Source organism: Pseudochaenichthys georgianus, chromosome 18, assembly GCF_902827115.2.
Source record: "Pseudochaenichthys georgianus chromosome 18, fPseGeo1.2, whole genome shotgun sequence".
Classification (NCBI taxonomy): Eukaryota; Metazoa; Chordata; class Actinopteri; order Perciformes; family Channichthyidae; genus Pseudochaenichthys; species Pseudochaenichthys georgianus.
Window position 1 is genome coordinate 6,374,788 of NC_047520.1, and position 22,633 is coordinate 6,397,420.

A 22,633-nucleotide genomic window follows, 5' to 3' on the forward strand; every position below is an offset into this window, starting at 1 on the left:
ACACTGTGTCCTATAGGGTGTGTCCTGAGTGTGATGCGGTGCAACGGTTGCTTCCTTTGGTCCCAACAGCTGTGAAACCCCTCCCCGGCTCCCCATTTAACTCTGCCTCATGTATAGGATGGTAGGTTCCAGTCTGCCTTTCAAAAATAAAATTGGCTAAAAACAAATCTGCTGGCATGACACAGCAGGAGAGGCGCTTGTGGTGTGGGACAGAGAAAGAAATGGCTCTTTTCGCAGGGATAATAACAAGAGAACCAGCTAGTGATTTAACAGATTTCATCTTAAACTTTATATACAAGGAGGTTGACTTCAGGAGAAAAAGTTGGTTTAAGCTTTTTTTAAGACCCAATCTTCACAATGGAAATAGATTCACTCTCTTTTTGGCCTTTTAAATACATCATCTCTGTTTTTTAGTACTTTGATTGGAAGTTGTTATGGCTTTGTTCCCAGGATCATCATCATCATATCTCTAAAATACATATAACAACCAATCAAATTCATCTTTATCTTTTTTGTGAGTTTTGTCCATTTAAGTACATTCAAACCAAACTGACCAACAACCTACCGTACAAGTGTAAAAAACAACAATTGCACTGATGGATAGTGAAGAACATCTGCCATCCAAACCAGTTCAACTGAAGCAAATTCAATTGCGGGACCACAGACTGAAATGATTCGCTAAGTTATTAATGAAAAAAGGCATTCTTTAGGTTCCATCGTCTTCATTTTAAACTCAACTATTATAAATACATGATCAAATGGTCAGTTATACCGTATTTGCTTACATGTGACACACATAACAAAATAGGCTGAAACAACGTGTTTTCATTTGGGTTTTTATTGTTTTATTGACAACATTATGTCATCCCATCTGGAGCACCTGCTAAACATGAGCGCAGAAATGCCCAAATAATTGATTTGGCAATAATTGTGTTACTTAGTTAATGTAAATGTAACAAATGGTATTAAAGAACAGAATGAAAAGCTTCTTTTTTTAGACATCACAGCATTTGATATTACAGATTATTTTTCTTTAACACAAAATACTGAGCAAAGTCTTCCGTCTCAGTCAAGTATGGAAACTCCCTTTTTTTTCCTTCTGAAAACGAAGACAGTCCTCTTACAATATTACGAGGAACTGAATAAAAACAAGAAAAAAAAACCTACCTTACAGTTAAAAATACTATATGAATTTCTATACATTTATGAAATCATAGTTATTTGCAATGCTTTTAAATTCTTTGTTTCTTTATTCTTCATTTTTAAGTACACTTACAAACGAAATTATGAAATCCACACACACACGCTCGCTCACATTATACCCCATGTTTTTGGTGTCAAAATGTACTTTGCATATGTATGAACTCTTCAGCGGTTTCTTTTAACCACTGCATTGACTCATAATGGTTTTTTCTCATTTTGTTGTGTTCCTCTTAACACAAAAGCACACTACGTATCCCAAAAACATGTTTACTGCCGTACACTTGGATCATTTCGTTGGGAAAAACCTGCCCTAATGACATTTTTTCACCACTGAAACAAGCGATTTTGCAGCTCTATAGTCTTTTCACGACTACTTCTTCAACGTTATAAATGTTTGGATGAGAAACCAGCAACAAATGTCAGCATCATGATCACTCAGGTGTGACGTGAGAGCAGGTCGCTCGTATCTAAGGCGAAGAGAAAGGGTGTTTTGGCCTTCAAAGTTGTCACCGTCATCTTCATGAGGCCTTTGTGAATGAGAAAGTATCTCTTCTAACTATAATACACACAGTGCGGAGGTTCAACCGGTATTTCGGACAATCATTCCTTCTTTTGAACAGCATACTGCGCAGTGGCAGTGTTAATAGTAAAGTGATGGAAGAGCAGATATGCAGTCACACACACACACACACACACACACACACACACACACACACACACACACACACACACACACACACACACACACACACACACACACACACACACACACACACACACACACACACACACACACACACACACGCACGCACGCACAAGAACCTTCACTTAGTTACATTAAGACACTAAATCAGAGAGAGAAACAAGAGATCCTCGCTAACGTGTTGAAGGCCACCAGTCGACAAATTATTTGAATCATATATAAATGTATATATTAACCAGGTCTGACCCCCTTTTTTTTAAAGAGTTATTACCAAAGCACACAATGCTTTTGAATGGGAACACTACATTATCTCACAGGGTGTGATCAGCACGAAAACCCTCTTCTGCTCCTGATCTGAGAGAGACTTGAGCAGAGAGACTAAAAAAAAGAATCTAATAAGGATTTGGAAGCACTGCCGCCCCCCCCCCCCCCCCCCTTTATGCTGAGCAGCACAAATCATTTCTTTCCAGTCCTGTCATATGTGTGACAGCATCAAAAGGGAGTACAGGAACCGAAATGGGATGAGGCCAGAGGAGAAACCCTGCTCTCTTCTCTGGATCAGACAGCAGTGATCACCTGGAGATCTCTTAGAACAGAGAGCCACCGGGGGGGGAAGGCAACCGTCCAAATTGTTGGGGTGGGGGGTGGGAGGTGGGGGGAGAGCCGGCCTTTTGTGGTAGCCGTGCACCAGGCGGCTTCCAAGGGTCAGTCTCTTCGGGGGCACTTTCCAGTCAAAGATGAGGTCAATATATGTCCGGGCAGCCCTCCCAGATGCCGCGGTCCTTGGCTTCCCAGTAGCCTCCCTTATAGATGTGGACCTGCTCCCCCGTGATCTGGTCTTCACAGCGGTCGAACCAAAGGGCCAGGTGGCTGTCATGAGGTGCGCCTGGAAAAAGAAGACAAAACAATGGTGTCACCAAAAAAGACAACAAGGTAGACAGGAGATTGGAACCGAATTAAAGCATGAGTTGTCGGTTGAATAGTGAAGGAGTACTTGCTTTTTAAGGACGGATCAGTTAGAGAGTCCTCATCGACAGCTTTTGGAAAAGAAAAGGGGATCACAGAGAATTTTTACCACTTCATTTTATGATTTTTCCCCATGCATGGTAGAGGGCAACACTTTTCCACTGAAATGAGTTCCGTCTAGGGCGAGTTTGGTTTGCAGTTGGTTCAACTTGCGAAACACTTGAGAAGCAGTTCGCTTTTCCACCAACCAGGAGCCATCACGTGAATAAGCCTTAAATGAACAACAATGGTGGACCGCGGTGGAGCTGTGCTCATGTTGCTAAGAAGCTAGATCTACTTTTCTAACTATATACTCATCTGCAGAGCGACCTGGCTAATATTATGGCACTATGACTCAGCATCTACCGACCACTGGAGTGGTGTGCTGCTCATGCTTTACCGCTGAATTGCGACAGCATTAGTAATTCACTTTCTCGCCAGTAACGCAGGTTTTAATTGACAAAATATTGTAGCACAGCCTAGTTAATAAACAATGTGAAGTTTCTCTAGCTTCCAAAGCCAGTCTGACTAGACAATAACAAGATTGAGAGCCAGCATTAAATAATACTCGAATAATACTTGCCATGTTTAATGGACGAATGCATGTCACAAACTATGCAACTCCAGGTTGCGGAACATTAACCAGGCAGACAGATGGCATATTATTATTCACCATAAACGCTTTGAATGAGTAGTTACACTGAAATTGAACACAGGTTTTAATCAAAGTATGGTCAATAATTAATAATATGTAACACATATACCTGGGTAGTGTTGCGTTTTGTATATATATAATGCGTTGAAGACTTCCTACTCTGGCTCCGCGTCTTATGCTCTTTGTTCTTGGACTCGCAGGGCAGATACTTGGTTCATGGGTTGAACCCGTTTTCAGGGTCAAGAGCTTGCTGCTGGTTTTAGTGAACACACGCTGGACTCTCACCTTCCTCTGGCTGGCTGGCGATGCGCTGGCTCGCGGCTTCCCTCTCTCTCTCCCGCCGCACGATGCGCTGCTTCTCCTCCAGCCGCTGCTTCTCCGAGTTGCCTTCGTCCCAGCGGCCTTCCTCCATCAGGCGCTGGTCGGGCCGGCGCCGGCTGTCGGTGGGCGATATGCCTTCCTCGTATTCATTTAGGGTCAGCGCCAAGGAGGTAAAGTAGTACATGGTATCTGCTCCCTCACTGTGGTACGACAAAGGAGAGATACACAGCCGTACTCAAATCAAAAGGCTCAATAGACCATGACATTCTGTTAAGTTATTATATATCTGCTGCTTATCTCTGCAAGACTACATTGTATTTTCTGGTTCTTTATCGCTGCCTGACTGTAATTATCTCTATGATTGATGAATTTCATACTCAATACTCAAGAAACAAAATATATGCTTAACAGGTCCGACATTGGATTCATCAAGATATTCTGATTTGGCTCCACTTCCTGTGTGACATGCAGGCTCATAAGGCCCACCCAACTAAGTATTAACAACCAGAATGATCTTTGGTACGTCTTTGCTGTATCACTGCTTTACAGTCGGTGACATGAGAAGGATAGAGGTTCAGACACCGAACCCTGAGGGACTTACGGTAGAGGGTTCCTCCTCCAAACCTCTCTGGCTTTCAGAGTTTGATAGACCGTCTTCTGTTTGCCCTCGGTGCCGTTCTCTCCTCCGAGGCTGCTCTGCATCACCCGGGAAAACTCCATCTTCTCGTCCCACGTGCCCGACAGCACGTAGTGGGCCTTGCCGTCCTTGTCCATCACTACACCTGTCACCTGAAGAAAGGAGGAAAAGAGTGTTAAAAACATCAAATAGAATCTGTCATAGGTCTATTTTTATGCATCTTCTTCTCACCTTTCTGGCCACATCTCTGGAGAAGTAACTGTAGGGAGCAAACTTCAGGTGGCAGTGGTCTCCTGTGGTGTGGTTCACCACGTCTATCTCTCCTGACTGGCAGAGAGAACAGGAAAGAACGATTTGAAGCAAGAAATACGCTTTTTTTTCTTTTTAAACATCTATTGTCTCACGTTTCCACTTTCGGGTTGGCAGAATGACAATAAATACACTTTCTAAAGGGTTATATTTCAACACCAGTGGTTCCAAACCGGGGGTAGGTGGATCCCTAGCTGTACTTGAGGGGATTGCAGGGGGTATGTAGGAAGATAAGAGATTGCAATATTTCTACACAAAAAAATATTTTGAAATCTACTTTCTGGCACAGTTTATAGGTGGACTGTGATTTTACAGTTTATACAATTGTAAAATGTACATATGTCTCACCTGATCGATCCACAGCTTCCCCACGATGATGTTGTGCACTGTGGTGGTGACTTTCTTCCATGTGTAGTGATTGTTGCCCTTCTCAAAGATGGCGTGAATGGTGCCTGCGGGGGAGAGAAGGAATGCAGACGGTGGAGCCGAATATTCCTCAAGTGTCAAAACAAACCATTGATTGTTATTGACATATATTTAGACGTCTAGCTGTCTTTAAACAAAGGTGTGACTGCGGAATTCTTTATGCTTTCTACACGGATCTATTATTAGTCATATGTGGTTTGTCAATATCAGACAAATATGTCCACAAACCGTACCGTAACTTACCTAAAGGCATAATGGAGAGGTATTTCCCCCTGAACTTGCTGGCAACGGTGATTTCCTGCCTCAGAGTCCATCCGCGATCCGAGATCACATGGTGCGCTGCCGCGGGGGGGTGGTGACTGACCTGAGAGAGAGGTTAAGAAGTGATGCATAGATTAGTTTATAAAAAAAACTAAGCACTGGAGAGATTAAAGTGTGTTAAAGTGTTTTTTCTTTATTGGTTTGAATTATCTCTTATAGCTATGACTCACATTAGTGTTATATGTAACATTTGTGATATTGGGCTATATAAATAAACATTGATTGATTGATTGATTATATAAAAACAGAATAACTGGCCGACCTATCATCACCATGAAAAACCCTATTGTTACATTGTAAAAATGTACTCTGTAAATATCAAATATAATTATACTACTTATAGTACAAAAGGGTTTCATGAAACACGCTACTTGATCATTTTTATTAAAAGCTTTAGTGACTTAATTAAACTTCTATTTATCTATGAATATAAAATCTCATGTCTTAATAAATCCTTCTCCACAGCAGCCGGATCTCCTGCCTGAAAGCAACATTTATTGGATTAGTTTTTCTACTGGATTTATTTCTTGGGTTTTCAGAAATGTAAACCTTTTAGCCGGTCTAATTATCCAACACTTTTACTCCACTCCATTTATTTAACACCTTTAGCTGCTTTGCAGATTTGGATTAATGATGTGAAATATAATCACCCTGCCGTTTAAATTCAAATGTGCCAGCTTTGAAAACACTCATGCACGAGTAATTCTAATCAAAACATATCATATATATTATTCTGAAATGGACCAATCTGCATAATGAGTACTTTTGGTAATTTAAGTACATTTTGATTGCAGGACTTTTACTTGTATTAGTATTCCTACACTCTCTTCTTTTATTTAAGTTGAAGTACTTTTTTCACCTGTGTTTATTCCTGGTTAGAATAGTTGACAAATGCTTCCTCTCTGTGCATTCCTAGATACATCAGAAAAAGGAAGCAAAACACTGAAAATGCTGAGCCAACAGGATCCTTCATGTCTTCCTTCGTGGCATTGCTGGATCTCACTTCCCTGCGTGTCTGCATGCTTGTCTGTCTCTCACCTGCTCGCAGAGGGAGCGGTAGCCGCTCTCTCTCCGGCGGTCCAGCTCGTACGTCTCTCCCAGCAGGGGGTTGAAGGGTTTGCCCGTGCGGTGGACGGTGGTGGAGTAGGAGGACACGGAGAAGGCGGCCACGTAGCACATCTGCTCCAGGGAACTCTGGCACTTGGAGGCCTTGTCCAGCAGCTCGTGGTACTCCAGGTCCTCCGACAGCCGCTGCAGCATGGAGATGGGCTCGTTGAAGTTTACCTGGAGAGCAGAATTACTCAGATGTGAATCATGTGTGCAATCCTTATCATTTAAAGTGCCCATAAAATGATGTTTGAAATGTAAATGTTTACTTGTAATGTCTTCCTAGGAGAAGGCCCACTCACAGATTGACACAAATTTAAATACAGGGTATTCACTTATATGATATGACATACTGTGCATTATATATGAGCCCTATCAATACAGGCTAATATGATGTTTTTTATTCTGATAACAGTATAGAAGCATCAGTATAAACAAGCTACATTGATAGGGATCCTTTTTTTTTATTTCCTGTCAAATTAAATAATATAGTTTTTAGTAAGAATATACTATTTTGATAAAGGGTAATAAGATTATGAGTATTGTATTATTGCCAATAATTAAATCAACATGTTCCACTGTTGTGTAGATGAACAGCAGTCATTGTTATTATGGATATATAATAATAATAATAATAAGGACTGCTGTTAACAATGGTTATATGATTTTGGGGAGGCCAGGACTGTATGATAATATGTTCTATATTATTTGTAGTTCTTTTGTCCAGCTTACATTTGATTCATAACTCGATTATGTGCTTTTTACAGTTTTTTTCATTTGATTTTACATTGTTTGTCGCCCCATGTCGGATGTGTTCTTTGCATTCTGTTTTGGTTTCTCTTCATTGTGTGAAAGTTGTGTGTGTATTTACAAACCAAGCGCCTCAAATGTTGTTTTTGAAAGATGAAGAAACTTGCACGCTATGGCAGATCACGAAACAAGGGCCAACAAGAGAAAGCTAAGTAAAGACTTGATCGTCATTGGTCCCATTGATCTGTCAATAGAGCTATTTTAAACTTGGATGGCTCTGGCAGAATGTTGTCCAACAGGAACTGAAGACATGAAGATAATCTGTGTTTTTGGCATCACCTTAATGTTTTGGTGCCAGATGTCAATCATTTAGTTAAAACACACTTGATAGCTTGTTTGACTGACTGCATTCTTGCAACAAAGAATTTAAAAGAAAAGGTGGAGTCCTGCCAATTAACATAATTCCTCTAAGTGACATCTGATCTGGATTAACTTCTTAAAAACACTCACAGGCATTGGGATTTTGGACAGCTCTTTGCCGATACAGTTCTTCATGATACTCCACAGATTGAGAGAATAGTTGGGTTTGTCTGCAATGCGTGTCCGCCGCTTCTTCAGCGGCACCAACCCCTGAGAGGGGGATTCCTGGTTCATCGCTAGAGGCTCCTCGTTGAGCTAAAATGCAAAAAATAGGTCAATAACAAGCATAAAAGTGTGTGGAAATAAGCGCTTTTAAAAGTGATTTACAAGCTTTTTTATTAAACATCTATCTGATCTGATGTATTATGACTGTAGCACAATCAAAGCATTCATATTTGGAAATGTACCACCCCTAGTTCACTATGGTTTACCTTATAAACAGCGAACCATTCTTTTAACAGTCAACCCAGAGGTCAGAGTGAAACCTACCGATTGATCATCAGGACACATTTCACTGTTGAAACCGCTGATATTACTGCTTGACCTTCTGTAAAGAAATGCAAAAGGTGAGGAGTATTTGTCAGTGTTTGGGAGGTTTCTGCTTTCAGCCACTTCAACATACAAGGAAATAGAGAGGGGATTACTTCAATTGATACGAATCGATCCAAATAAATCAACTGTTTCACAATTAAGGAAGTGCCAAAACAAAAACCCAAGTGACATACAAGGAACTGAGTTGAAAAAACAGAAGTCTTAAGAGATAAGACAAGGATTAGAGGAATTTTGAGTCACACAAGGTGATCTGTTTCCTTGTGTGACTGCGTGTGAGGGAAACATGTCACACAAGGTGATGTGTTTCCTTGTGTGACTGCGGGTGAGGGAAACATGTCACACAAGGTGATGTGTTTCCTTGTGTGACTGCGGGTGAGGGAAACATGTCACACAAGGTGATGTGTTTCCTTGTGTGACTGCGGGTGAGGGAAACATGTCACACAAGGTGATGTGTTTCCTTGTGTGACTGCGTGTGAGGGAAACATGTCACACAAGGTGATGTGTTTCTAACAAACGGCATTTGTTACACACCCAACTCGTCAATTACAGCTTTGTACATGTTGCTATTTCTTCATAGCAAGCAATTACCGAGAATACAGTTCCGAACAGAGAGAGGCATTTTTGTTTTAGTGTGAGAATGTTAAAAGACAGGAGCAAAAGCAAGCTGCTCACTCTGTCCAGTTTTGTTACGCAATAACGAACGGGGGGGAGGGAGTGTGCACTTACTTGTGAAAGTGGGGGTCTGCAGGGACAGTGATAAACTCAGGAGCCTCCTCCATGGCATCAAAGAACTCGTTGTCGTCGTCTTCGTCGCTCCCCTCACCTTTTCCCGGCCCAGAAGCACCTTAGAAAACAATCGAATCAGTGTGATATGACTTAGTGACTGATAACAATTCATAATTTACTAAACCCTAGTTTTTTCACAGATGAATATAGTGGAAACAAAGCCTTATTGCTGATAACAATTGACAGTTCAATGTACAAAAGGTGTTTTGAGGAACATGCCTTTTAAAGCATTTAGAGATTTGAGAAAGAAATCAGTCAAATGAAGATAGAGGAGTTATAGCAGGAGTTTTCAGGTCACTTTTTGTGTAGTGTTCAGAGTCACGCATTACTTTTATTGTCTGCAGTGGCATTAGACTGTGAAGCCCCTCTGAAGGCTCGCTCCAGGTGGTTGTGCTGCTTGGCCAGCTGCTCTAAAGTCTCCTCCAGTCTAACCCGCTGGTCCCGTTCTGCCTGAAGGGCCTTCTGCAATCGCTTGCTGTGAGCCTGAGCCAACGCAAGGAAGTCTCGGCACGCCTGAGGAGGGACACATCAAACAGGGTCAAACTAGAACCATTAAGACCCAAGATACAATCATTATGAGCAATTTTGACAAGTTATTATGGCCTTCACAGAGTACAGGTTGCATGTAGTATAGATTTAAATAGCCCCGTTTTATTTACACATTATGTATGACAGACAAGGCAAAGAAACATGCAGACAAAGGAGGAAACGCCTACATTTATCATGGCATTAGAGGTGATACGGAACAGCGTGGCCCTCTCTGTCACCTGACGGATCTTATCCCCAGCTTCTCCGGTAAGACGCAAACTGTCCAGTTCTGATAAAGACCTGAAATATATATCATAAGGCACAACAATATATAAGCGAATCACAGTGTAAATCACAATTAGCTCCAGATTCAATGGTTTGAACTAGGCTTTGTTGCTGTTTTGCAAATAGTTCAACACCTTTATTTCGTGAGTTTATGCCAACGAAACAGCAAAATGAGGATACAAGGACAAAACTCGGGGTTATCATGCCAAACATTAGTATTGTGCGTGTATGTTTAATACGTTTTTGATTCCGTATTTCTAAGCTAAGATGACATGAGAAACTAGGACTGAGGGAAGCAAAGGTAAAGCAAAAAAAATAAGAACCAACAAGTTGGTAAAGCCTGACCTCTGGAGGGCAGAGCCATGCTTTGAAATGAGGTCGTTGCAAGTGCTGATATCCTCCACCTTGCTGCCTAGTGTTCGGAGAGCAGACTGCACTTCGGAATTCTGCGAACCGCCACCTTGTCCGGGTGCGGAGGGCGGGGATGACGAGGGAAAATCATCCCCCGAGTCATCTGTTAGAGATCAAAGCAACAGGAAGTTTCAAGGCTTTTATTGTCATGTGTGCATAGCTACAGTGTAGTTATGACAATGAAAATGTTATGTAGGAAGGAACCTTCAGCTGAAAGGGGAATTCATAGAGCCTTATCTGCCTATCTTGTTGCAGACAATCCGGTTTTCAGTGCACTGATTCATATCTTTTTTTCCCCCATCTGCCTGTGTGTTTGTTTGTTTGTTTGTTTGTTTGTTTTACCTGACTCAGCCTGCATGCGGGCCGCCTTGGCTTTGGCCAGTTCCAGGGCAGTGATCCAGCGCTGGCGTTCCACTTCACAGCTGGCCTTCAGGTGATACGTCTGCGCTCCGCCATTGGAGATGACAAAGTTGCAGGCGTCATCCACGGTGATGGTTGCCGTCGCCAGGTTGATTGTGCCTCGACACGTGTGGCCCATCTCTGCATGGGTCCTAATAATCAGAGATGTCCATTTTAAATATTGGGGTGGAAAAAATGATGTATGTAATGTTTGGAATAATTAAACTAGGCTTTAACCTGAAAGCATTTGGTAAAATAAGAGGAATATATATGGAGGATGTAAGATTGGTTGTACCCTTTGGATTGTACAGATAGTAGAGTGTAATTAAACAGTAGTTACAGCAGACAAAGGTTTATTTAGTGACCTGATAAAGGCCTTATCTTTCCTCCTATGTTTCTGTTTCACAGGAAAGTGTACCTGTAGTAGGACAGCAGCCCATTACTCAGGACAAACCACCTCCGCTGATAACCCTTGATGTAATTTGTCCACTTGAACACCCATCCTTTGTATGTGTCGCCAGCAGGAGTGGGAACGGGGGTCTTCGGCTCCGACATCATAGCCCCCAAAATCAAGAGATGGATTTGAGGAACCTTTTAAAGAAAAATAAAAGTTCAAAATATTAACTTGACAAGGATTATGCTCCCATGTAAGGCTGAAATGATTAAACAGTTAGTATGTCGCCGAAGAATGAATCAGCGATTATTTTATTAATCATTTTTACTCAAAGGCTGAACTGCCACCTAGTCACGGCCTAAAGCTTCCTTCGTGAGCATATTTACTGTTGATCTTGGGCATTGTGAAGTTGCAATAGATTAGGAGGCCTAAAACATTATATGGGTGAGTAATCAGCAGAAAAAATCAATGAAATGTGGGTTAGTCAAAGCCTTAGTTCAGTACTAAACCACTTATAGCGTTGTACTAGACGATATGATTTAATACTGGTGGTTGATATTGATCTTTCAGTGTGGAGTGACAGGTCAAAGTTCAACAGTGGGGATCAAAAGACTAACTTCTAAAACAAGTTTCAAACAAAGCTATGTACATAAAAGAAAAACTGAATGTGATTATAACAACTCAGTTTGATTATGTTTTCTAAAATGCCTATAAACTTAATATTATCAACTGTCACAGATACCATGACTTCAAAAACGATGCTTACATTTTCTTTTCAGGTATATGTGAAGGTGGTTCAATTATAACACAAGAAAACAAGATGATAACAGCATACATTGCATAAAACTTTGACATATTGTTGAGCTTGACATTACAGCTAGTTAGCTCCAGAAAGGCTAGTGGGAGTCACCGTAATAACAGCTCAAGAAAGGGAGCTAAAGTAAAGAAATTCGACATGTTTGCTCGAAGTTAACCATCTGACCAGTACATATGTCATATACGGTAAACACATGATACGTGGCAAAACAATCGTTAGCTTACGAGCTAGTTTTTAAACTCGCCGATTGCTAAGTGTTTACCTTGACGTGTCCGAAATGTGAGATCAGGCAACCAGACACCAAGTGAAGTCACAGCTAACTTTGACACCCATACGCTACTGTACCTAGCTAGCTGAAAATGCTAACTAGCTAACCGACTGTCACGGGAAAGCAAATTATCAAGACAACTAAACAGAAGACGTCGACGACAACAGCAGTGTGTTGATGAAATAAAGTGACACCAACGAGTTTCGTTAGTGTCCCTCAACAATGTGGTGTATTGTGTTCATTCTACAGCTACGTACACCGACAAGAACCTAAAGCTAGCAAGCTACATCTAACTAGCCTAACGTTAGCTCGCTGGTTACACCCGGTGCAACACAATTTGGTCTCGTCTAGAAACAGCTAGGCTACAATGTTGTCCCGATTGGCTGCAATCTGGACGGTAGACGGGACGAAAAAGGGGTTTTTGCCTTCAAAGTAATAGTACAGTGTGTCAGTATTTGCCACATAAAAACAAGTCATACTGTTAAGTGTTAATCTCTATCAAAGGCCATTTAAATACACGTTGTACTGTATATTTATATGAATCCGTAATGACATGGGTGTTTCGTGTTTTGTTGATTGTGGATTATCACTATATTTATTAATAAATGAGTTATTTAGATTACTATTATTTTACTCCTTTAATTGTGTTTAATTTTGAAATATACAATCGGAAACCAATTTGATTGTTTCGTGCGAAATTGACAACAAGTTGAATATTAACTACTAACCAGCTAGCTTAGCTACGTTTATCACGGATGTATCATAGAGTTTAGTTTTAAAAGACATTAAATAACAATTAAAGTTTACTAAACTATTTAGAACAGATAGTAGTATATGTATATTGATGTTAACGTGGAGGTTGGTTGCCGGCTAACTAACATTACCTTACCCTGAAAAATGTCAAAAATGTAACAGACTACACTGAAAAGTGTGAATTTGTGATTGCTATTAAATGAGGGCGAGTCCGATACCATGTGACAAATAAAGTGCTCAAACAAAAATTCGACTCCGGTGGGACTCGAACCCACAACCTTTGAATTACTACATTGCAACCTAGAAGTCCAATGCGCTATCCATTGCGCCACGGAGCCACCTGTTGCACATGATATCCATTGTAGTATTTCAATTATCTTTGTGATAATATTGTATATTGGTATTTTTATATTAACACCGATGACATTTTACCACATCTCACCTTGAATTAGCAATATCTATTATTAAATGAACTTTATGAACCTGCAGTATGAAATGTTGACTACTAGGAGACGCTAGAAGACCGTGCAGAACAGGTTCCGCCGTGTGAAATGTTGACCACTAGGCGGCGCTCAAAGACCGTGCACAACCGATTCTGCAGTATAATGTCAAATTCCAACCAAAGAAATCCAAACCGCTCCCCGTCGCCTGTGAGTCGAGCTCATTCTTGGTAGCGACAGCCAATCACGTTCACGTCTGCTACCAAGATTCTACCAAGAATTGCCCCGCAGAAACCAAGAATTGACCAATCAGCGTCTCCGTAGGCGAGCTATACTCCGCGAATGCCGCGAGCGAGGGATTCACTTTTTCCCAACATCACGAAAGTAAGTACATCATCCTTTAACTATGTTGTCAATGCTTATAAACGGTCATATTAGATGTATAGATATATTTTAACTAAACAACATGTTGCACAGGGACATTTTACTAATGACTAGCGAACCGGACATGTTCCGTAACCGTTCCATATATGCAGTGGTGTAGTGGGGATTTTTTAAATTAACGCCCAATCCCAAACCACTCCCTCGACCCTCCCCCTCCGTGACGGAGTGAACTCCGTCTGAAGCCACACTCGCAGCTCAACGAGGCTCCCTCCTGCCAGGTGGAGGGAGTAAACACAGCAGCAAGCTTTGGGACGGCCTCCCCTCTCTCCGGCAGAAACAGGAAGTGCCGTAACTGTTTGTAACAACGGTTTCAAATCAGCTTCTCTGTGACAAAAAGTTTAAATGAATAACTCAAATAAAACTCCAAACATCTTTCATTGTGTTTCAAAGCTCTTTTAGTTTTAAACCTGATGTTTATAAGCTTCTTAGTTTTTGCAACAGTCTGTACATATACACAACTTTATAATAAAATGCACACATTTACCTTTTTCTAGACTAAACACAGGTATGATCCTCAGTTAAAAACATATGAGGTCATCATGAGGTTGTTAACATCGCAGATTATCAGTGGATGTTTGCTGGAACTACTTGTACACAGCGTGTTTCCTGACGGACACACACAGCGTGACTCCGGTCAGGTAGAGACCGGTCTCAAGTCAGCACCGCTGCAGACTCGCTATTTGAGGGATTGATAGCCCACTCCCCTTCCACACTCGTTGCTTTGGAACAGCCCTCAATATGGCGGACCCTCCGCGTGAACGCGCAAACGGAGGGGTAGGGTGTAGGGGGCGGTTTGAGAATGGGCCTAGGTCATCCCAAACAATGCCAAACAAGTGCGCACGCGCGCAGTGCACTCACAAAACGGGCAGACAGGTCCACAGAAACTACCAGTATGCGTAGTCCTACTTTACTTACTGTACTGCAAAAAGCAGACGGCGCTGTGCTCAACAGACACACACAGACTCCAAACCATGGACACACTGGCACATACGTTACATAAACAATGTATAGGCCTAAATTGCATAAACTACAGTATTGCAACTAAGCAGACAGCGCTGCTTTTCTCTCTCTCTATCTCCACTTTCAAAATCTATTTAAAACTCATAACAAACAAACAAAATTCCCAAAGTTGTCCTGAAATTAACTTATTAAATAAACAAAACGAAAAATATATATAGCCTACTAATGCAAACATTGAATCTGGACTGGAAATTATTCTGATTAGGCCTAGCCTACATTGCAAATAAGCAGACAGCGCTGCTTTTTTCACACACACACACACACACCTTGCGTTTTGAAGACTGATCAGTGGCGGCCGGCCCATAGGGGCGCTAGGGGCGCCGCCCCACCTCTTGCCAGATACAAAATAAATATTAAATACAAAAAAATATATTTAAAAAAAAAATATATTTTATATTTTAATTTTTAATGAACAAGGTAAATATCATACAATTAGTATCACAAAACTGTGTAATCTACAATACAATCTCGTTTAAAATTGTGTTACGATGTCTAAAGTTACTGATAAGTCACCTGTTTCCTGCCTGGCCTTGCCCATGGCATTAGTTTATCATTACGGGGCAGAGCCCCCGAGCGAAACAGCAGCAACCAGCAGGTTGCAAAAGTCTCAATAGTAAACTGTGCCGCCGAAACATAATTTCAGCCAATCAGCGCCGTCAAATATTTTGGTCACGTGGGCGCTCACGTCGGCGCCCATGTTGCTTACGTGCGTTGACGTGAGGAGTTGTTTTTTAGACTCGTGAGTGACCAAGGTGACGCAGTATTTGGATGAGAATGGTGTGCAGGTGGAGTCGCCGGAGCCTCGGTCCGCCCAAGAGCTACTCTCCAATCCTTTTGAAAGGAGAAGTTTGGGAGATAAATTGATACTTAAAGACCTTGGACCGGACAACCCGATTTGTATATATCACAACAAGCTCGTGAAAAATACAACGTATCAACAAGGCTTCTCACATGGCTAGCTGGATGCAAACAGGTAAATGCTATCTTTTGTTTCACATGCTTGCTCTTCAAACAGCCGGGGACAGATACGATCTGTTCAGAAACTAGACAAAAGTTAAACAAGTACAAACCACAGACTGTCTGTGTCATGGAGAATACAGTCGCTGGTTTATTTATGTCTGTAGGCCGTTGTTGTGAGTGTGGATGGTCGGAGCATATATAGCGTTAGCTTAGCCAAGCTCCATTCAGGGAACAAGCATTCTCAAAGGTTTTTCGCCTGCCGTCTGTCTGCAGACTTGTCAAAGCATTAATTCATGGTTTTTACTAACCGGTATCAGTATGTTGTTACGTCGGCATCATTTAGAAACGTGTATTACAATTTAATCACGGTAAAATATGTTCATGTTGTTGTTGTAGCTGTAGCTCCCGAGCCAGCGCGTCTTGTTTGAATGATGCGAGTAAACACAGCTGACAGCTGCGGTGAAACTCGAGCGACTAGAGCGATGCGTTTAGAGTGAAGCGAATATTCGCATCGCGTCCGGTCTGAACGCAGCATTAAAGCAAGCTCCGCGCTGCACTGGAAACGCGCCATTACATCACCAGAAGTCCTAATTTAAGGGGTCATTTCTCCCAAAAAAAATTTTTTACTCACTCTATCAATAGCCCCACCAAAAATATTTCCCACCAGCCGCCACTGAGACTGATACATCAGATATGGATGAACAAACTTTGCAGCCCAGTTTCCCAGCTTTGCAGTCTATCCACGGGTATGTGTTCATGTCAACAGATTTCCCGAGCATGTATGGGCTACGCAAACTTCGATCAACTTGATTATAAATAATCCACGGACCACCAATGTAACGTTTGACTGTTTAATGAAATCAACTTAAAATGACTCAAAAACAGGCTACATTGTTTCACATAGGCTATAGCCTATTATGGCTGTAGCCTACACAGAGCCGAACACATGCGATAAGAGCAGCCAGCGGCACCAACCATGAACAATATTAATATTAATAATACAGCTATAGCACAACACAACCCTCTCACTGCCTGGAGAGACGCGACGCCACACACACACACACACACACACAACACAACGATGCACATAGCTCTTCAGCCCCCAAGTTAACGTTAGCTGTCAAGTTAGCACTAGCACTGACCTTAGCTCCCTCCTCTCTCGGTTCTGTTGTAGCAGCAGGCACAGCTGTTGGAGTCTACCGGACCAGGTCCGTCCTCCGCGCAGATCGTTTGGATATGGCCAGAGCGGGGTCGCCGTCCGGATCTGCCGATGACCTTTCTTAGTTCTGAGGGGAAAGGAATTGTGTCCTTCGACACTATTCTCTGTTAGCTGTACAAAAACTAGACTTTTCACTCCAATGGATTGTTTCTTCAAATAAGCACTTTATTACACAGTTCAACAAAGATATATCAATCCGTACTATACCACAAAGCGCTTTGGACTCCTTCTTGAGTTCCCACCGTGACAGGCTCGTCAGTGTAAGATCCCAGTTGAAGTGAGCCTCGAATTCTGAATATATCTTGTTCTTTATAGTATTTGCTGTGAAGCCCCCACCTTTGGTGCTCTCTGTGCTGCAGTCTGCCTTTTCTGCCCAGCAACACCCAGTTTTAGCTAAGGTCAGGCCAGGGCCATACTCCCTTTTTTTCTAATTACCTGTTTTAACTGGTTTTCTCACAAGACAGTTGCGCCTGGTGAAGATCAGGGCCCCACATACCGTACCATGGTGTTCTCGTCCTTGAAGATAGCAGGATGTAGCCGGCCAAACTGCTAAGGCATCTCAACAGTAAACTTTAACACGTTATTTTTCCACTCAGACAGCTCAATGTTTTTAGCGTTTCCATTACAGAATTTACTATATCTTATATTCACAGTTACTTTTGCCTTATTTTATATCCTTCAATCCCCCTTTTGCCCCATTCTAATGATTGGGGCAACAAAACAACGCTATTGTTTATGTACATTTATGTCAGCTGTTTTAGGCTTCTGTCTCTCTTTCCCACATTCTGCCATACGGTGGTACTGGTGGTGCTGTCGGGAAAGTGTCCATTGCTGCTGCTTCTTCTTCGCCTTCCTCAATGTCTGGGTTGTTTTCTAAGGATAGCAAGGCGAGTTGTTGGCCCAGGGGAGTAGAAGGTGCTATGGCGGTACTAATTATTTTGTCCACCATTGAGCGGATACATGGGATGCAGCAGCACCCGCACAAGGTCAAAATTGCTGCAAACACGGCCATTGATACCAATACTGAGGTGACCAGGGTTTTGTATTTACCGAACACTGACATCCATTCGTCCCATTTACCGTTGATACCAGATTGATCTTTCATGCGGGAGTTGAGAGTTTTCAGACCGTCCAGTGCTATTTGTAGAGTGCCATCTGCAGCGGTGTTGTTGGGAATGAAGGTGCAGCATTGCTCTCCGAACATTGCACATACTCCGCCTCTTTCTGCTAGGAGCATGTCTAGGGCCATTCTGTTTTGATAGGCCATGAGTGATGTGGCTTTCAATTGCTCACTAACTGCCTTGAGTCCGGCATGTGTGAGGTTTCCTAGGCGTTGGACATTATAATGAACGTAATTGATGCGGTCTGCGTTTTTATTGATGACACACCAGGGGCAGATGACGGATGTGAAGCCGTCCGCTACTTGATCGGCTATTTTGTAGTCACTTGGTACGCCCCGTGGTACCCCTATTGCGTCTATGTACGTTGGATCTGGGTCAATCATGGCTTCGCGTTTGACTCTGTTCGTAGTATGATAGGGGTATTGTTCTGCCAGGTTTGTTATGTCCCCTACTTTTAATTTGTAGGTTTTCACTGGTAGAAGCAAAGTGACCAGTGCACATAGACCACTGGCATTATATGGGACGCGATCGTGGAGTTGGTTGCCACCGCAGTGGAACCATATGTCTGCTCGGATTACACCACGTCCAGGTGTAGCAGGTGTCACTATGTGGTCGCAGAGAGTTTTGTTGAACCCCCCAGTGTTTCTGATTGTGGTGTTGAAACAGGTGTAATTCAACCTCGGAACTTTTGCAAAGAATAAGGGCTTTTTTAATTCCGCGTTGGTTAAAGGGAAGTAAACGTCGTATTTAGAGCAATTGTGTCGAGGGTTGTCTGTCCCCATTAATTCATTGGCACACATTGGTTCTACCGGGGCAGGAATTATGTGGAGCAGGGGTCTGGCTCCCATACAAACGAGGCAGTCATCGCCTGTGTCTAGCGCGGCTTGTTGTGCCATCAGTAACCAGTTGTTGCTGTTTGCTGAGCGTCCCGAGATTCCAGTTGCTATTTGGAACTCTTGATCAGTTGTCCATTCCTTAGTGGAGTGGATCACCACCCCCTTTTGGACGGATACTATGTCAGATTGTGGTCTTTTAATGCGACTGGACATGCATACGTATATAGAGAATTGGGGGCTTGGCGATGCCTTGGGCCATAGATAAAAGGATGCGCAAGGGGTTTCATCTTTCTTGGGTTGGGGTACCCCCGTTAAGTCTAACTGTACTATGAAGCCAGATGAGGATTTTGCTATATGTACTCTTTGCCTTACTTTTTTCGCTGTTCCTGTTGACGATGAACTCCAATCCGCCCCTGTCTCTCCCACCAAGTCGGTCCACGCTCGACCATAGCTATATCTTTCATTGGGATCGCGTTTTCCGAACCAAAAGTCTAGCGTCATGTACCATTGGTATTTGTTTCCCCACGACCCTCCTTTTCGGTTGCGTTCGTTTGACAAACTGGTGTACGGGATAAGGGTAGTGGTGCTTGAGTCCGAGGGTAGGCAAAGTGTCAGCGAGATGTGTCTTAATGCATCTTTCTGGTTACATTGGGTGAAATTTGCCGTATCTACTGTGCCGGCCACATTGCGGACGTGTCTAGTTAGGCTGTTTTTTGGAGGAGAAAAGGTATCTTGTGTAGTTTCATTTTGTGGGGAATTTGGATTATTACTTTGGTCAATGATTTGTCTCCCCCTTTCACCCACTATGATAATGATTATTCCAACAATGATGAAAAAACAAAGTGTTAAGGCCAAGCAATAGAGGTGTTGGTTAGGTCCTGAGTTCTTCTTCATCTTTGTTTTTCTTGTAAAAGTTCTTTGGTGCATCAGTGTAGGTGAGTGTCTCTTGTGTGGTGTGTGTATGTGATGCGTGTGGTGTACCGCCTACTTTGGGGGAGCGGTCCCTTGTTGTGCCTCCTCGCCGGCTGTTATCTCCTGGGCTGCCGTTGGTTCTCCTGTTGTCTCCTCCTCCTCGGAAGTTGAGTCGATGTCCACACTTGGGGGTTGGGGGGCTTCGGTTGTTTGCCTGATGTTCAGTTGGCCTAGGTCCTGGATGGTGTCAGCGAGGGTCCTGGTAGGTGCTGGTGCTTCCACACACCTGCTCCAGTGGTACCACGTGTCTCCTTTTCCGTCTACTCTGACTGCATGATCTGTTCGCTGGGTTACCTTGAGTGGTTCAGAGAACCTTGGAGCACACCACTTGGGTTTGATCGTCTTCAGGCGGACGTATTCAGCATCTCTGCTGCCCTCAGCTTCCTCTGTGTGTCCTTTGGCTCTGGCTGCTGTGGATTCGTCCGCGAACTCTGCAACGAGGCATTTTAGTTGTTTATAGTAGGCCTGGTGCCCCACTCTGTCATACAGTTCCTTTGAAACCGTGGCTCCCGCCCCTGGGCCTAGGAACTGGTGCCCATGAGTCATCTCGTATGGAGTGAACCCAGTGGTCCTGCAAATGGAACTCCTGATAGCCAATAGGGCGAGAGGTAGTGCCTCCAACCATGTCATTCCTGTTTCTTCCATCGCCTTTGCTAGTTTCTGTTTTAGATTTAAGTTCATTCTCTCAACCTTTCCCTGTGATTGTGGATGATACACTGCTCCAAATCTGTGGGTTAGCCCAAGAGAGGCTTCCACCACCGCTAAATCGTGATTTTTGAAGTGGCTGCCATTGTCACTGCGAATCTTTTTGGGGAACCCGTGTCTTGGAATGTAGGTTTGTACCAGGAAGTTGATTACAGACTGGCTGTCTTCTTTTGCACAGGGGATGGCTTCTGGCCACCCTGTGTAGGCATCCACAACCATGAGTATGTACCTCTTTCCCCTATGTCTGTTTATCATGTCTGTATAGTCTATGACTATCTCCTCTCCTGCCATTGTTACTGCAGGAAACTTTCCCTCATGTGGTTTGATGGTTGCCCTCACATTGTAGCGTCCACAAATACTGCATTCTTCAAGATGATTGGCTATTAAATCTGGTAGGTAAGGGTGCCACCAATGGGTCAGGGCCCTAACCATTTGGTTCTTACCTACGTGTGCCATTGAGTGTGCTTCCTTCATCATAGCTCTTACCCACCCTGGTGGGATCACTGGCCTCCCGTCTGGGGAGTACCAAATGTCATTTGCTCCCTTTCTTGCCCCTTTGTTCCTCCAGGCCGTTAGTTCTTGCGGGGAAGCTTTAGATTGTTCTTTAGCCAACGCCTCATCTGTTCTGGCTTCTAGTATTCCTTCTTGGGGAGCCCGTACAACCATTTGTGAGAATGTGGCTTCGTATCCGGCTGCCTGCTTGGCGGCCAGATCGGCGGCATTGTTTCCATCGGTCAGGTACCCTGTGGTTTTGGAGTGTCCTTTGCATTTGATTACAGCTACTCTGTTGGGTTTCATGATAGCCTCCTCTAACGCCTTGATTTCGTGATAATGTTTCACTGGTGTTCCTGTACTAGTTACGAATCCTGCCCTGAGCCATCTTTTTAGGTCGTGGTGTACTACCCCGTGTACGTATGCTGAGTCTTTGTACACATTGATATCTTGATCTATTCCTTGGTTCAAAGCGGCGATTACGCCCTTTAGTTCAGCTAGTTGAGCTGACACTTTTCCTTTGATGGGGGAGCAGTCAATGTTTTCAAAAAGTCCTGTCTCATTACTTCGTCCTACCACAGCGTAGGCCCCTTTTAGGCCGTCCTGCGGGTGTCTGTAACAACATCCGTCAGTGAACATGTCTCTTGCCCCTGTTACTGGCGTTTCCTGCATGTCTGGGCGTATTTTTACATCCTGTACTACTTTTTCCTCACACCTGTGTGGGACTCCTTCTCCTGTTAAGTAGTCTGCCATGTTGGTGCCTTCATGTGTGTAGGTTATGTGTGGCTGTGTCAGAGACTTTTCTAACCTGGTCTGTCTTGCTGATGTCATGGTGAAGGCCGCTGAGTTGACTAGGGCTTCAATGCTATGGCTTGTGAGCACTGTGAGTGGGTGTCTCATCACTATGTGTTGGATTTTCCTTAGCACTCTAGCCACTCCAGCTGCATGTCTGATGCATGGGGGTTCTTTTGCCTCTGCTGCATCTAGTGCTACGCTAGCATACAGCAAAATTGTTCTGCCTGGACTCTGATCCCCCTTTTTCTGGAAAAGGACGCCGTTTACGGTGTTTTCTTTTTCAGAAACATCCAAGAAGAAGGGGTTTTGATAGTCTGCTGAGGCCAGTGCGCATACTGTAGACATATCTTGCTTGAGAGTTATGAAAGCGTGTTCTGAGTCTGTGTCCCATTCTAGTTTGGCAGTCATGTTCCTATGCCCTTTCTCGTTTATCAGTGCTCTGAGTGGTGCTGTGCGTAGTTTGTAGTCCGCTAAATACATACTGGAGTACCCACACAGGCCCAAAAAAGAGAGCATGTCTTTGACCAGTATTGGTTTTGGGTGGGCCAGTATTGAGTCCTGGTGGGTGGTGGACATTGC

The 22,633-nt window shown here is 43.2% G+C and overlaps 1 protein-coding gene and 1 non-coding gene across 2 annotated transcripts; both read right to left on the reverse strand.

The window, feature by feature from the left end:
• Positions 1 to 822: 822 nt before the first annotated feature.
• Positions 823 to 12,674, reverse strand: LOC117463702 (oxysterol-binding protein 1-like). Its single transcript, XM_034106087.2, has 17 exons — positions 12,292 to 12,674; positions 11,237 to 11,409; positions 10,762 to 10,970; positions 10,354 to 10,522; positions 9,912 to 10,023; positions 9,525 to 9,708; positions 9,136 to 9,253; positions 8,347 to 8,404; positions 7,948 to 8,112; positions 6,619 to 6,864; positions 5,503 to 5,623; positions 5,182 to 5,285; positions 4,756 to 4,851; positions 4,489 to 4,676; positions 3,852 to 4,087; positions 2,905 to 2,943; positions 823 to 2,792 (listed from the first exon to the last, which is right to left on the reverse strand). Exons 2-17 carry the CDS (start codon positions 11,374 to 11,376, stop codon positions 2,650 to 2,652), a joined length of 2,328 nt encoding a protein of 775 aa, XP_033961978.1. The 5' UTR covers positions 11,377 to 11,409; positions 12,292 to 12,674; the 3' UTR covers positions 823 to 2,649.
• Positions 12,675 to 13,300: 626 nt separating this feature from the next.
• Positions 13,301 to 13,388, reverse strand: trnar-ucu (transfer RNA arginine (anticodon UCU)). The gene is given in 2 exon segments: positions 13,301 to 13,336; positions 13,352 to 13,388. It is a non-coding gene; the product is annotated as a tRNA-Arg (tRNA).
• Positions 13,389 to 22,633: the final 9,245 nt, after the last annotated feature.